General features: G+C 47.2%; 1 protein-coding gene across 3 annotated transcripts in view; it reads right to left on the reverse strand.

Annotated features, from left to right (window-relative positions):
• The window catches only part of Crtc3 (CREB regulated transcription coactivator 3), a 102,322-nt gene extending 92,336 nt beyond the window's left edge, over window positions 1-9,986 (reverse strand). The window contains exon 1 of one of the 3 annotated variants that reach the window (XM_006541195.3): window positions 9,645-9,986. In XM_006541195.3, coding sequence (XP_006541258.1) covers window positions 9,645-9,776 — 132 coding nt within the window. In that variant the 5' untranslated portion in view covers window positions 9,777-9,986. The remainder of the gene's footprint in view (window positions 1-9,644) is intronic. The other 2 variants (XM_030242981.1, NM_173863.2) reach the window with 2 other exon arrangements.
• Window positions 9,987-11,726: the final 1,740 nt, after the last annotated feature.

The raw sequence follows: 11,726 nt of genomic DNA on the forward strand, positions 1-11,726 counted from the left end.
ATAAACTGGGTACTTTATAGTTCATACAAGGAAGAAAGGCCATAGAGATCCCTGAGACAGACTTTTACCCTTCCATTACTCTGTCCTTCTCTAATTAAAAAATAATTAAATAATAAATTTAAAGTAATAATTAAAAAATATATCAGACCTGATCCCTTAGGGTAGACCAGGCATTGTCCACAGATACTTGGTTCACTTCAGCCCTAGCTTTCCCCACAATCATGCAGGGAAGTGCTATTATTGTTCAAAATATCTAATACAATGTAGGCGCTAGAGTGAAGACTCAGCAGTTAAGAAAGTGGATTGCTCTTCCAGAGGATCCAGGTTCGGTTCCCAGCACCTACATCAGGCAGCTCACAACCATCCTATGATTTCAGTTCTCGGGCCTCCAAGAGTACTTGCCCACACATAGTGTACATAAACTCACAAAGGCACACATACACATAAAATTTTAAAAGTAATTACTAAAATGTATCTAATACAACGTAAATACTATGAAAGTATGGTAATAAAATTATGACAAGAAAAAATTCAATGACCAAGCTATTGACATTCTGAAAGACAGATACATTGTGGACCCCATTAGTCTCTGATTTGCTACTATTTACTATGAAAGCTTTCAGATACACAAAAACTAGAGATGACTGAGATAAGACCCATCGTCCATCTATTCTCAGCCTCTGTGATTACCAACTGAGACTAAGCCTAGTTCACTGCCTCCTCCACACCCTTGGCACCCAGAGAGAAATCTCAGATATGACAATATTCCTTAATCTAATATGCATATTCGAAAAGTAAGTGCACGTGTTTGTTTGTAAGTTTTAAAGCCCTTGAGCGTCTTTAACGTCGTTATAAGCACAACACTTGATCTCTCAAGCATGCTGTATAGGGAGACACATTAATTATATGTTATCATATATTCATCAAACTCAGACCTCAGAGTTAAACTTGAAGACTCAGTATGCTATTTCTGCCTATGAGCCAAGTTTAAGAGTCAAGTCAGCTTCCCTTTTAAGATTCTAAATGCACTTACTAGAAGGAAGCATCGAACTTGCAGTCCTTGAAGTGCTCAGACATGTCCTTGATCTAAAGCCTTTCTTTCCTTCTTCAATGAATCTCTCAGCCCACCTATTCATTTATAAAATCTTAATCGCGAGTTACATACCATGCCAGCCAGACACAAGCTTACAAAGATACACGTGTGCCAAAGTTTCTCTCTTCTGAGAGTTCCCACACAGGCTTCAACCCTTACCAAAAGCCTTGACCCCATCAGCCTGGCTAGGGAAAATAAAGCTAGCTAGGGAAATGCCTTCAACTGAACGCCAGCCCCTCCCTCTCCAAGGACCCCACCACTCACGGCAGCCCACCCGCCCTCTGGAGGAGCCTAGCCTCAGAGTTCTCAGAGACCGCCACGTGACCCAGAGCTAGCTCTCCTGTGGTTAGCTAAGTCACAGCAGATAGAAGGATGAAGAGAAAGACTGGGTGGTGTTCTGTGAAGCACGGAGACCTGCACGAGCCTGGCTACGATTTCTCTGCTGCCTCTAAAACCTCTCGGTTATTTTGACACTTTCCTCTTTTGAAAATCTGAATCATTAAACTAGAAAGAAACTTGAGCCTGAATTTAACACCTCCATGTTTACACATGATGAAAATGAAGACTAAAATACAAGCAGGTTAAGGCAGAGGTCACAGGCTGACAGCCCTCAGGGATCTCTCACTCGGGCAGTGTTTTCAATTTCAACTTTAGAACTTGAGAGACTACGTAAAATCCAGATTTCTAACTTTCTTATCTGAAAGAGCAAACCACATTAAACCCATTCGTGTGTGTGTGTGTGTGTGTGTGTGTGTATGTGTGTGTGTGTATGTATGTATGTGTGTGTGTGTGTGTGTGTGTGTGTATGTATGTATGTGTGTATGTATGTGTGTGTGTATGTGTGTGTGTGTGTGTGTGTGTGTGTGTGTGTGTGTGAAAAGAAGTCAGAAAGCGATTTATGAAAGTTGCTTATCTCCCTCCCACATGAGTCCTGAGGAATGGATTCCAGACAGGAGGCTCACAGCACCTTTAACGGCAGAGCCATTTTATTAGCCCTAAATTCATATTCCTGCATGACCATACCGTCGGCCTAAATTGTCCTGCTTGCCCCAGGCCTCGCTACACCCTGCTATCCACCACTATGGTAAGAACTAGCTACCATTTGCCATCTATTGCTGGCCCTTCCAGTATTCATCTTCCTTATTTACCTCACCCTGAAGTAGTCAGTAGCAAAATTTGACATAAGGTCACATACTTCAGTAAAATTTCTTCTAATGACTGTATAAATGGGATAGAAGCCACACTAATTCCTTTCTGGAAAAGTCTCACAGTGGTCAACACAGTCCTAATCAAAACCGCATCAGGGAGCTGGGGGTGTAGCTCAGTGGCCGAGTCCAGCTTAGCATTCCACAGCCCTGGACTCAAGCTCCAGCAACAGAAAAAGACAACAGCTATAAAAATCCCCAGGCTTGCTTTTATAAATTGACAAGAGCAAAATAATTCTAAAATTTATGTAAGTGCAAATGACCCAACTTGTCAGGAGAAAGTTTTTAAATGTTTATTTTATTTTGAAATATGTACATATGTGTATATCTGTCTAGGGGAATATATACCCATGAGTGCAGGTGCCTACAAAGTCCAAAAGATCCCCGGGTCCCCTGGAGCTGGAGTGATGGCCAGTTATTAGCCACGGATGCTGGGAACCAAAGTTGGGTCCTCTGCAAGAGCAGGACACACACTTAGCCACTGAGCCATCTCTCTAGGAGTAATTTTTTTATTAGATATTTTCTTTATTTATATTTCAAATGCTATCCCGAAAGTTTCCTATACCCTCCCCCCCACCCACCAGGCTCTCCTACCCACCCACTTCCACTTCTTGGCCCTGGCGTTCCCCTGTACTGGGGCATATAAAGTTTGCAATACCAAGGGACCTCTCTTCCCAGTGATGGCCGACTAGGCCATCTTCTGCTACATATGCAGCTAGAGACATGAGCTCTGGGGTTACTGGTTAGTTCATATTGTTGCCCCTCCTATAGGGTTGTTGTAGACCCCTTCAGCTCCTTGGGTACTTTCTCTAGCTTCTCCATCTGGGGCCCTGTATCCTATCCTATAGATGACTGTGAGCATCCACTTCTGTATTTGCCAGGCACTGGCATAGCCTCATACGAGACAGCCATATCAGGGTCCCTTCAGCAAAATCTTGCTGGCATATGCAATATATCAGACCTTCAAAGTAATTTTTAAGAAGGACTAATTTACAAGACTTATTAGCTTTAAGATCTTGTATAAAGCTATAGTCATCCAATGTGCTACTGTGGAAGGACTTAGGGGGAGGGAGTGGCTGAGAGGTAGGGCATTGTCTGGCATGTAAGAATTCTTAGCTTCAGTCCCAGGAGGTGGAGGAGGAGAAAAGATTAGTAAGTGTGATAGAGAGAACGAACGAACAAAAATAAACAGATACACACACACACATACACACACACCTTTACTAGGGACTATACAGATAGCCAATGTGACACCCGGAGTCAAGTCCTAGCCCTGCCCTTAGCAGCCTTGTAAAGATTCTTCTCTAAGCCTGGGTTTACTCACCCCCCCCCCCCAATGCTAGAAAATCCAGACAGATAAAGCACGAGGTCACTTTGAAGACTGCCTGAGATAACAAGAGAAGAGAGAGCATGCCTGGCACAGAGAGCCGTCAGGTTTAACCTGAGCCTGGCCTTCCCAGGCCTCCCTCTACTCTTGGCTCAAAGGCTTCACCCATCTACAGCACACCATTGTTTGTTTTAACAGAAAATCAGCAAATGGTGTGGGCTGGGGGTGTGGCTCAGCTGGGAGAGGGCTTGCCTACACACATGAGGCCTGGAGTCCAGTCCTCAGTGCTGTCTAAGCCAGTGATGGGGACACACCTGTGATCCTAGCTTTCTAGAGGGAGGAGGAGCATCTGGGGTCAAGGTCACTGTTGACTGCATAGTACCCTCAAGTTTCCCACACTCTCCCTCTCTTCCCAGGCCTCTCCCCAGGCCTCACAGCCCACCTTGCACCCAGCACCCTGCACACGCAGTGGTAACTGATGTTAGCAGTGCTGGCTCAGTGGTGGGCGCCCCTCCTCTTCACTGGGCTCCTGGCTTCTCTCCTGCTGTTCTAATTGCTCTTCAGCCTTCTGTGACTGCACCTCGCCTCCCACTACCTTCCCTTGAAATGGCAGGGGCTCTTTGGCTTCCGGGACCCTATTCACACTTCACTTTACAGCAGGGGGACAAAGTCAAGTAGATATAGGGGAGCTAAGTCACTAAAGCAATCTGGAGCATCATGAGGCATGACATAGGGATGGCGGGAATCTGTGGCAAATGATGACTCAGCAAGGAAAGATGCTTTGCAGTCCAGGCCTCACACACATACACACACTCACACACACACATACACACACACACACATACACACACACACACACACACACACATACACACACACACACACCACACGGACAGAGAAAAGTCAAGAGCCCTTCCTGCGTTTGCAGAGGACCCAGGTTTGGTTCCCTGCACCACCATGGCAGCTCACAAGCTAGCCCTAACTCCAGTTCCAGGTTCTCCAGCACCCTCTTCTGGCCTGTGTGAGCGCCAGATACCCACGTAGTACACTTTCATACATGCAGGCAAAGCACTCATAAAATAAAAACATAAATTTTTTAATCAAAAAGGAAAGAAATGTGAGGCAGACGTTGCTAAAAGATCTCATTTAATGTACAATACTAATGGTCATTACTGGCCCTTATTAAACAGATGTAAGAACACAGACACACATAGACATAGACCCAGATACACATACAGAAACATAGACACAGACACACACATACAGGGACATAAACACAGACACACACATACAGGGACATAAACACTGATACACACACACACACAGACACAGGTACACACTGGCATAGAAAACAGACACACACAGACACACATACACATACACATGTTTTGGGAAAACAAAATAAAAATATGTCAGAGAGCCAAAAATAGGGTGAAGGTCACCAGTCAGTTTGTAGTTTGTGGGGCTGAAGGGTCATTTGTTTTAAATAGGGTAGCTGACCTCAAATATCCTGTGTAGCTGAGAATGACCTTACATTTCTCATCCTCCTGCCTCAACTTCCCAAGTGCTAGGACTGCCGGTATGAGCCACTAACACGTATGCAGGGGATCAAACTCAGGACTTGGAGCACTCGATTCAGGTACCCTACCAACTGAACTACACTCCCCTACCTGTAGTATGTGGTCTCAAAACTCTCCCTAAGCATCAAATCTCCTGTGGCTAAACTCCAAAGAGCTCCAAACAGGAGGGAGACCTAGCCTCCCCTCCTGAGGCGCAAGTCCCTAGAGACAACAGCCTGCTAGAACATGCTTCCTACGGCTTAGAAGCCTCAAACTCAGCCTCTCTTCACAGCCCCACCCTGCTATTTCAGAGTGTTGCCCCTCCAGGACCCTGACATGCCTGAAGCCTGGGATCATTTTCAGTTCTCCCTCTCACCTTGCTGGCGTTTCCAAAGCTCCTTACACTTTGTAAGCATCAACCTGTTCGAACTATCAATGCCACCCAGCCCTGCCAGAGCTTGCTGTACAGTCTCAGAACACCTTCTCCACCATGGCCTCCTCTTAGATTCTCGCTAGAAGGATCCTTTGAAGATACAGATCCCCCCGGGATCAACCTCTCCAATGGCCTACTATTGCTGTAGGATCGGGTCCCAAATCCCACATCTACAACCTGACCCTTGTGGCATCCCCAGCACCTCAAATCTCTCTCCCAGTCATCCTGCTGGACCGTAGACTCTGCCAGAAGCTCATTGCCTTTCCACATCTATCCCAAAATTCTCTCCCCATTCCCACAGATCCCTTAGACATTCAGATAATGGCAAAGACTTCGAGCTACCCACGCCCAGAGCTCCAGCTACTTCCTTTTTATAACATTCACCAAGATGGGTCCTTACTTCTTAAATATCTTCCTCACTAGATCTTAACGCCCATCAGTCTGCACTGTTGCTTGCTCATACAACATCCCAAGCAACCACAGGAGCCCCAGGCACACACTACAGACACAGTACTAGTGAGCACACTAAGAAGACTGTCAAGCCCCCATCACATACCTCGCATAAACAGTCCATTAACTGTACTGGAAGCATCCAACTTACCAACAGCACAGAAATCATTCAAAACCCAGCAGCAGTTCCCAGGCTGACCTGCCTCCGCTCTCCTCCCTCTCCTTACCGGGAGATCCCAGCTAGGTACCACAATGGGCAGGTACTCCTTCTCCAGACTGCCTCTCTGCTAGCTGGGCATGGTGGTGCACACCTGTACTCTTAACACTCAGGAGGCAGAGGTAGGAAAATCTCTGAGTTCGAGGCCAGCCTTGTCTACAGAGAAAATTCCAGGACAGCCAGAGAAACCCTGTCTTGAAAAAAACCAAGCCAAACCAAACAAACAAAACCTTTCACACTGTTTCTGAGGAAGCTGAAGCAAGCAACCTGGAAAAAAAAATTCTCCAAAATCTAGGGCCGTGGTTCTCAACCTTCCTAATACAGCAACCTTTTAATAAAACTCCTTATATTGTGGTAACCCCAAACCGTAAGAGTACTTCATTGCTACTTCCTAACTGTAATTGTGCCACTGTTGTGAATTGTAGTGCAAAACTCTGATCAGCCACGTCTGTGGGACTCCTGACCCACAGGTTGAGAACCGCTAATCTAGACCCTCAGTAGTGTTCAAGTCAGTCCCAGTGACTGGCCGTGATAACGTGAGCAGCTGAAGCTCCACACAGGCTAAGAAGAAATGTTATCTAGATCACTGCAGTGCCTGCCCATCAGTTAACATGCCTGCTGTAAGCAGTAAGCAAAGTCAGTACACTGGTCACCCAATCACCCTCTGCCAACTACATGGACGATTCTCCAAATGAGAGTGCACAAACACTTGAGGACCCAGGAGTTCTTTATGAGAAGTGTTTCATTCTGTGACTTCTGTGGGGAAATAAGCCTTTAAAATACTAAAGGAGCAGGGCTGGAGAGATGGCTCAGCGGTTAAGAGCACTGGCTGCTCTTCCAGAGGTCCTGAGTTCAAATCCCAGCAACCACATGGTGGCTCACAGCCATCTGTAATGAGATCCGATGCCCTCTTCTGTTGCGTCTGAAGAGAGCTAAAGTGTACTCATATACATAAATAAATTAAGAAAAAAAACCTAAATAAGCAAAAATTCCCTGGGCACACTCAGGGCTGTCACAAGTGTCTGTTCAAACACAATGGGACCCATTGGTCAAGGAGAAAACACAGGCTGAACTAACATGCAAATGACTCCCTGGCCCAGGTACAGGGCAAAATGGCATAAGTTTGTAGTAATTTGTAGTAATTAGCAGAAATAGCAACTGGATTAGCCTATAAGCCACAGTTGATCAGGTTCATTAAATTCAACATATCACATAGAGACCCCAAGTTCAGTGCATCAGAATAGCATTTCTCATACTACATGAAATTTGACTTGGATTTATGAATTTGTAACCTTGAGTTATTGCACACATAAATGTTTTGGTCTATGAGTGTATAGACGCTCTACCTAGTGAACTATATACACAAGATTATGTGCAAACACACATGAGTAAAATCAAAACTATATGAACACTAAGGATCTAGGAGGACCTGTTTTTAAAAATCTGACCCAGATCTGATGGTGCATGTCTGTGATCCCAGCATTAATGAACTAAGGAAAAGGGATGTCGAGCTAGAAGCCAGCCGAGCTACAGAGCACAAAAATAATCTGGGGGCTGGAGAGATGGCTCAGAGGGTAGGAGCACTGACTGTTCTTCCAGAGGTCCTGAGTTCAAATCCCAGCAACCACATGGCTCACAACCATCTGTGATAGAGATCTGACACCCTCTTCTGGTATGTCTCTTCTAAAGACAGCCACAGTGTACTTACATATAATAATAAATAAATCTTTAAAAAAACATTTAAAAATAATCTGTATATCACTCATGACCTCAGCACAAAGGATGATTTAAAGGGGGCCTCAAAATCGCATGAGCGACTGGACCAACTCTAGCTATACAGACACATAGAGCACATGTATGTGTGCATAAAGTCTGCCTTGTAACATCAACACAGGCCTTACACTAATCCATGGCTTTTACCCACACCTCTTCAATACATCCGAAGCTTGTCAGGCTCAGTCTAATCAAGGTCACAAAATGTCAAGGCCTTAGATGCCAACCTGTAAGCAGTATAACTGCTCAGGGCATAAGGACATTTTTTTCCTTGAAATTTTCAGCCTTCTATACAGAAGGCTGTATCTATCTGTATCCTGTATCTATCTCTTATCTCTCATATATTCCTTTTTTTCTTCTTCTTCCTTCAGTGCATGGAGAATGGAAGTTCAGAAAGCAGTCCACTTTGCCCTTACTGATGAGTGGTCTCGGTGTAGGGGGCTGTAACAGTGAGCCGTGTAAAGTGTATTATAGCAAGAAAGAGTTCACACTCCACTTGAGGGAAGTAACACTCAAGATTGTTTCCAAGTCTCTTAATTTTAAAGTAAGTCCGTTTAGTTTATGCTATACATTTATGTTAGTTTAGTTTATGTTAAATTTATGTTAAAAGAAAAAACTCCCAATTTAAACCCTAGCAACAGATTTTAGTTTTCTTGTTTTTGTTTTTCAATCCCAAACACTATGGTGGCCAAAATAGAATACGCTTGCACCTTGGGAAGCAGGGAAACAACCAGCTTGCAATCTGCTCACACGTCTGCTTCCAGCTGTCCACCCCCAGCATCTTCCTAGCCTCCCCCATCTGACAATGTGCCTTCAAGGCCAGCACTCAGAATCCTCAAGGCTGCCCACTCACGTTGACCCTCTGCAGTCTACACAGACACTCCTGCCGTCTCCATCCCCTGCCGTCCGCTCCAGTTGTCTAGCCTCCCAGGTGTTTGTTCCGACTCGCTCTTACTCATTCCTCTGGGTCCCTCCGCAGTCACCATCTGCGCTAGGCACCCTGTCAGTTCTCACTAAATATCTGATGCTGAGCAAATGCACCGGACCACGGAAAGCACCTCCAAGAGGCGAAGGAGGGAAAGCCACGGAATCTCAACGTGGTACCAAGGCCCCCTGCCACTCAGGGGCCAGCCGTCGATTCGCTTGTGCGTGCACCAAGTCTTCCCCTCGGGGAGGATGTGCGACCCTCCGGCCCCCGAGGCCTTCTACGCCGACAGTCAAGGGCTCGCTGGCCGTGGGTGTCCACGGAGAAGCCGCACCGCCCGAACCAGGCGTGCCTCGGTCCGGCCTCTGAGCTGCAGCTGCGTGCGATTTCCTCTCGGGGTCATCCTCCCGCTTAGGCCGCCCGGCCCCGCTGCCCGCCTCCCCGGGCTCGGCCGTTTCCAGCTCAACGCACCGAGGCCCGTCCACCGAGATAGCAAGCCGCATTCGGTGTCGCCAGGCCGGCCAGAGCCGAGGCCGCGGCCGCCCCGGCCCCACTCCCCACCCGCGGCCCCCGCCCGGCTCCGCCGCCGCCGCCTCGGCCCGGCGACCTCTTCCCCGCCGCGCGGACCCGCCCGCACCGCTCGCGCCGGCCCCGGAGCTCACCCGGGACAGGGTGAGGTCGGTCATGAGCTGCTCGAAGGCCCGCGTCTCCTCGGCCTGCCGCTGCGTGTGCAGGGCGATCTTCTCACTGAACTTCCGCGGGTTGGCGCTGCCCGAACCGGGCGAGGCGGCCATGGCGCGCGCCCGGCGCTAGCGGGCTAGGCACACGGCAGGCGCGGGGTTCCGCTGCTCGGCCCACCCGGTCTGTCCGCAGGCCGCCCAAGCCGCCGCCCGAAACCTGTCCTCCGGCGCGACCCGGCAGAGGAGCCGCCGCGGCCCCAGAGCCAGCGAGCGGCCGGGAGCGCGCCGAGGTCCGCCCCCGCGCGGCGGCTCCGCCCTCGGCGCGGCCCGCCCGGCCTCCGGGCCCCGAAGCCCGGCCTCCCAGCCGGGGAGCTCGACCTCCGGCGAGCCGACCGAGGGCTGAGCCCACGGTCCCCAGCCTGCTTCGGGACTTCTCACACCTATATCACGTCTGTAAAGTTAAGCTGCACCAATGTGTGAGAGCCGCTGGGTACCACTGCCCAGTGTGGATGTGTACATATGTATATGTGCATGCAGGCACCCACGGAGATCACACTAATCTAGGAACCAAACACGGGTCTTTGCCTCTGTAAGAGCTGTTTGTACTCTTAACTGAGCCATCTCTCCCATCCGTTCAACTTCGCTGGTAAAACAGCAAGTGGCCTCGTCAGGCTTCCCCCTTTTTAGCCCAGAAGCTGCTTCCAACATAATTGTACACCAAGATGTCCTGGAGAGTGTTGAGCATGACTGTGTTCTGTGAATTAGGACGTATTAGCGACATGAGGAGAAATACGGAAAATAACAACAACGCCCACGCACCTCATGATTAAACCATCAAAACATTTTTGCAGAGCCTGGGGACGGTGTTCAGCTGTAGAGCGCTTGTGTGACAAGCCCTAGGCCTTGGGTTTGATTCCAACACTGCAAATAAAATTTAAAAGGCATTTTGGGGCCAGCTAAATGACTCATGTGGAAGGAGATAACTGACTCCTGAGACTTGTCCTTTGGCCTCCACACTCAGGCTGTAGCAAGCACATACCTAGACACACATACACAATAAGACTTTTTAAAAATCGTTTTGCTTCATATGCTTGGAGTTTATTTAAAAAAAAAAAAAAAAGAACCCCACCTCATTCTTTGTCTCCATAAAAAGTAACTATGTTGGTAGTGATGTCTAACACTACTGTTCATTTTTTCAAAATTAACATATACTTATTATTCTGTTCTTCCTTTTATTGTGTATGATTTATTAATCCAGTTACTCTATGTGGGATAGGAAGTTTTATGTTTAAAATTTATACAAAAATGAGGCTGGGCATTATGGCAAGTGCCTGTAATCCTAGCAGTCAGGAGTTAGAGGCAGCAGGATCAGTAGTTCAAGGTCCTCCTTGGCTACATAATGAGAAGAAAGCCAGTCCAGACTGTATGATGACCTTGTCTCAAAAACAAAACCAAAAAGAATTTATAGACATGATGTGCAACTTTTGTATTTCCTGCAACTGTTTTTATATGTGTTGGTTTTTTACATTCATTCATTATTCATTTTGTGTGTGTGTGTGTGTGTGTGTGTGTGTACTCACATCCGCCAATAACTCAGGTTGGTGGCAGGCACATTTACCGACTTAGGGAGCTCACTAGTCCCTAGATTGTTTTGTTATAATTAGGCTTATGTGTCTGTTGTATTGTCCTACCCACCATGCTTTTTTTTCTTATTTTATATTTCTTGATTTTTATATGTATGTGTGTATGCTTGCATGCAATTATGTGCAGCATCTATGTATAGGGATCCTTGGTAGCCAGAAGGTGGCCTTAGTCCCCTGGAGCTGGAGTTACAGACGGTTGCTTGTGAGCTACCATCTGTACCATGTGGGTGCCGGGAACTGAACCTTGACCCTTTGCAAGAGCAGTAGGCACTCCTAACCACTGAGCCATCCCTCCAGTCCATCCATGCTTTTTCTTTACGTGTTGCCTTCTGCTTTTATGCCATACTGAGTTCATTTTCACACAGATGAGCCAGGCTGGACATGGTGTCATACATCTGAGATCTCACTACCTGGAGGGTGG

The sequence above is a fragment of the Mus musculus genome, chromosome 7, assembly GCF_000001635.26.
Source record: "Mus musculus strain C57BL/6J chromosome 7, GRCm38.p6 C57BL/6J".
Taxonomy (NCBI): Eukaryota; Metazoa; Chordata; class Mammalia; order Rodentia; family Muridae; genus Mus; species Mus musculus.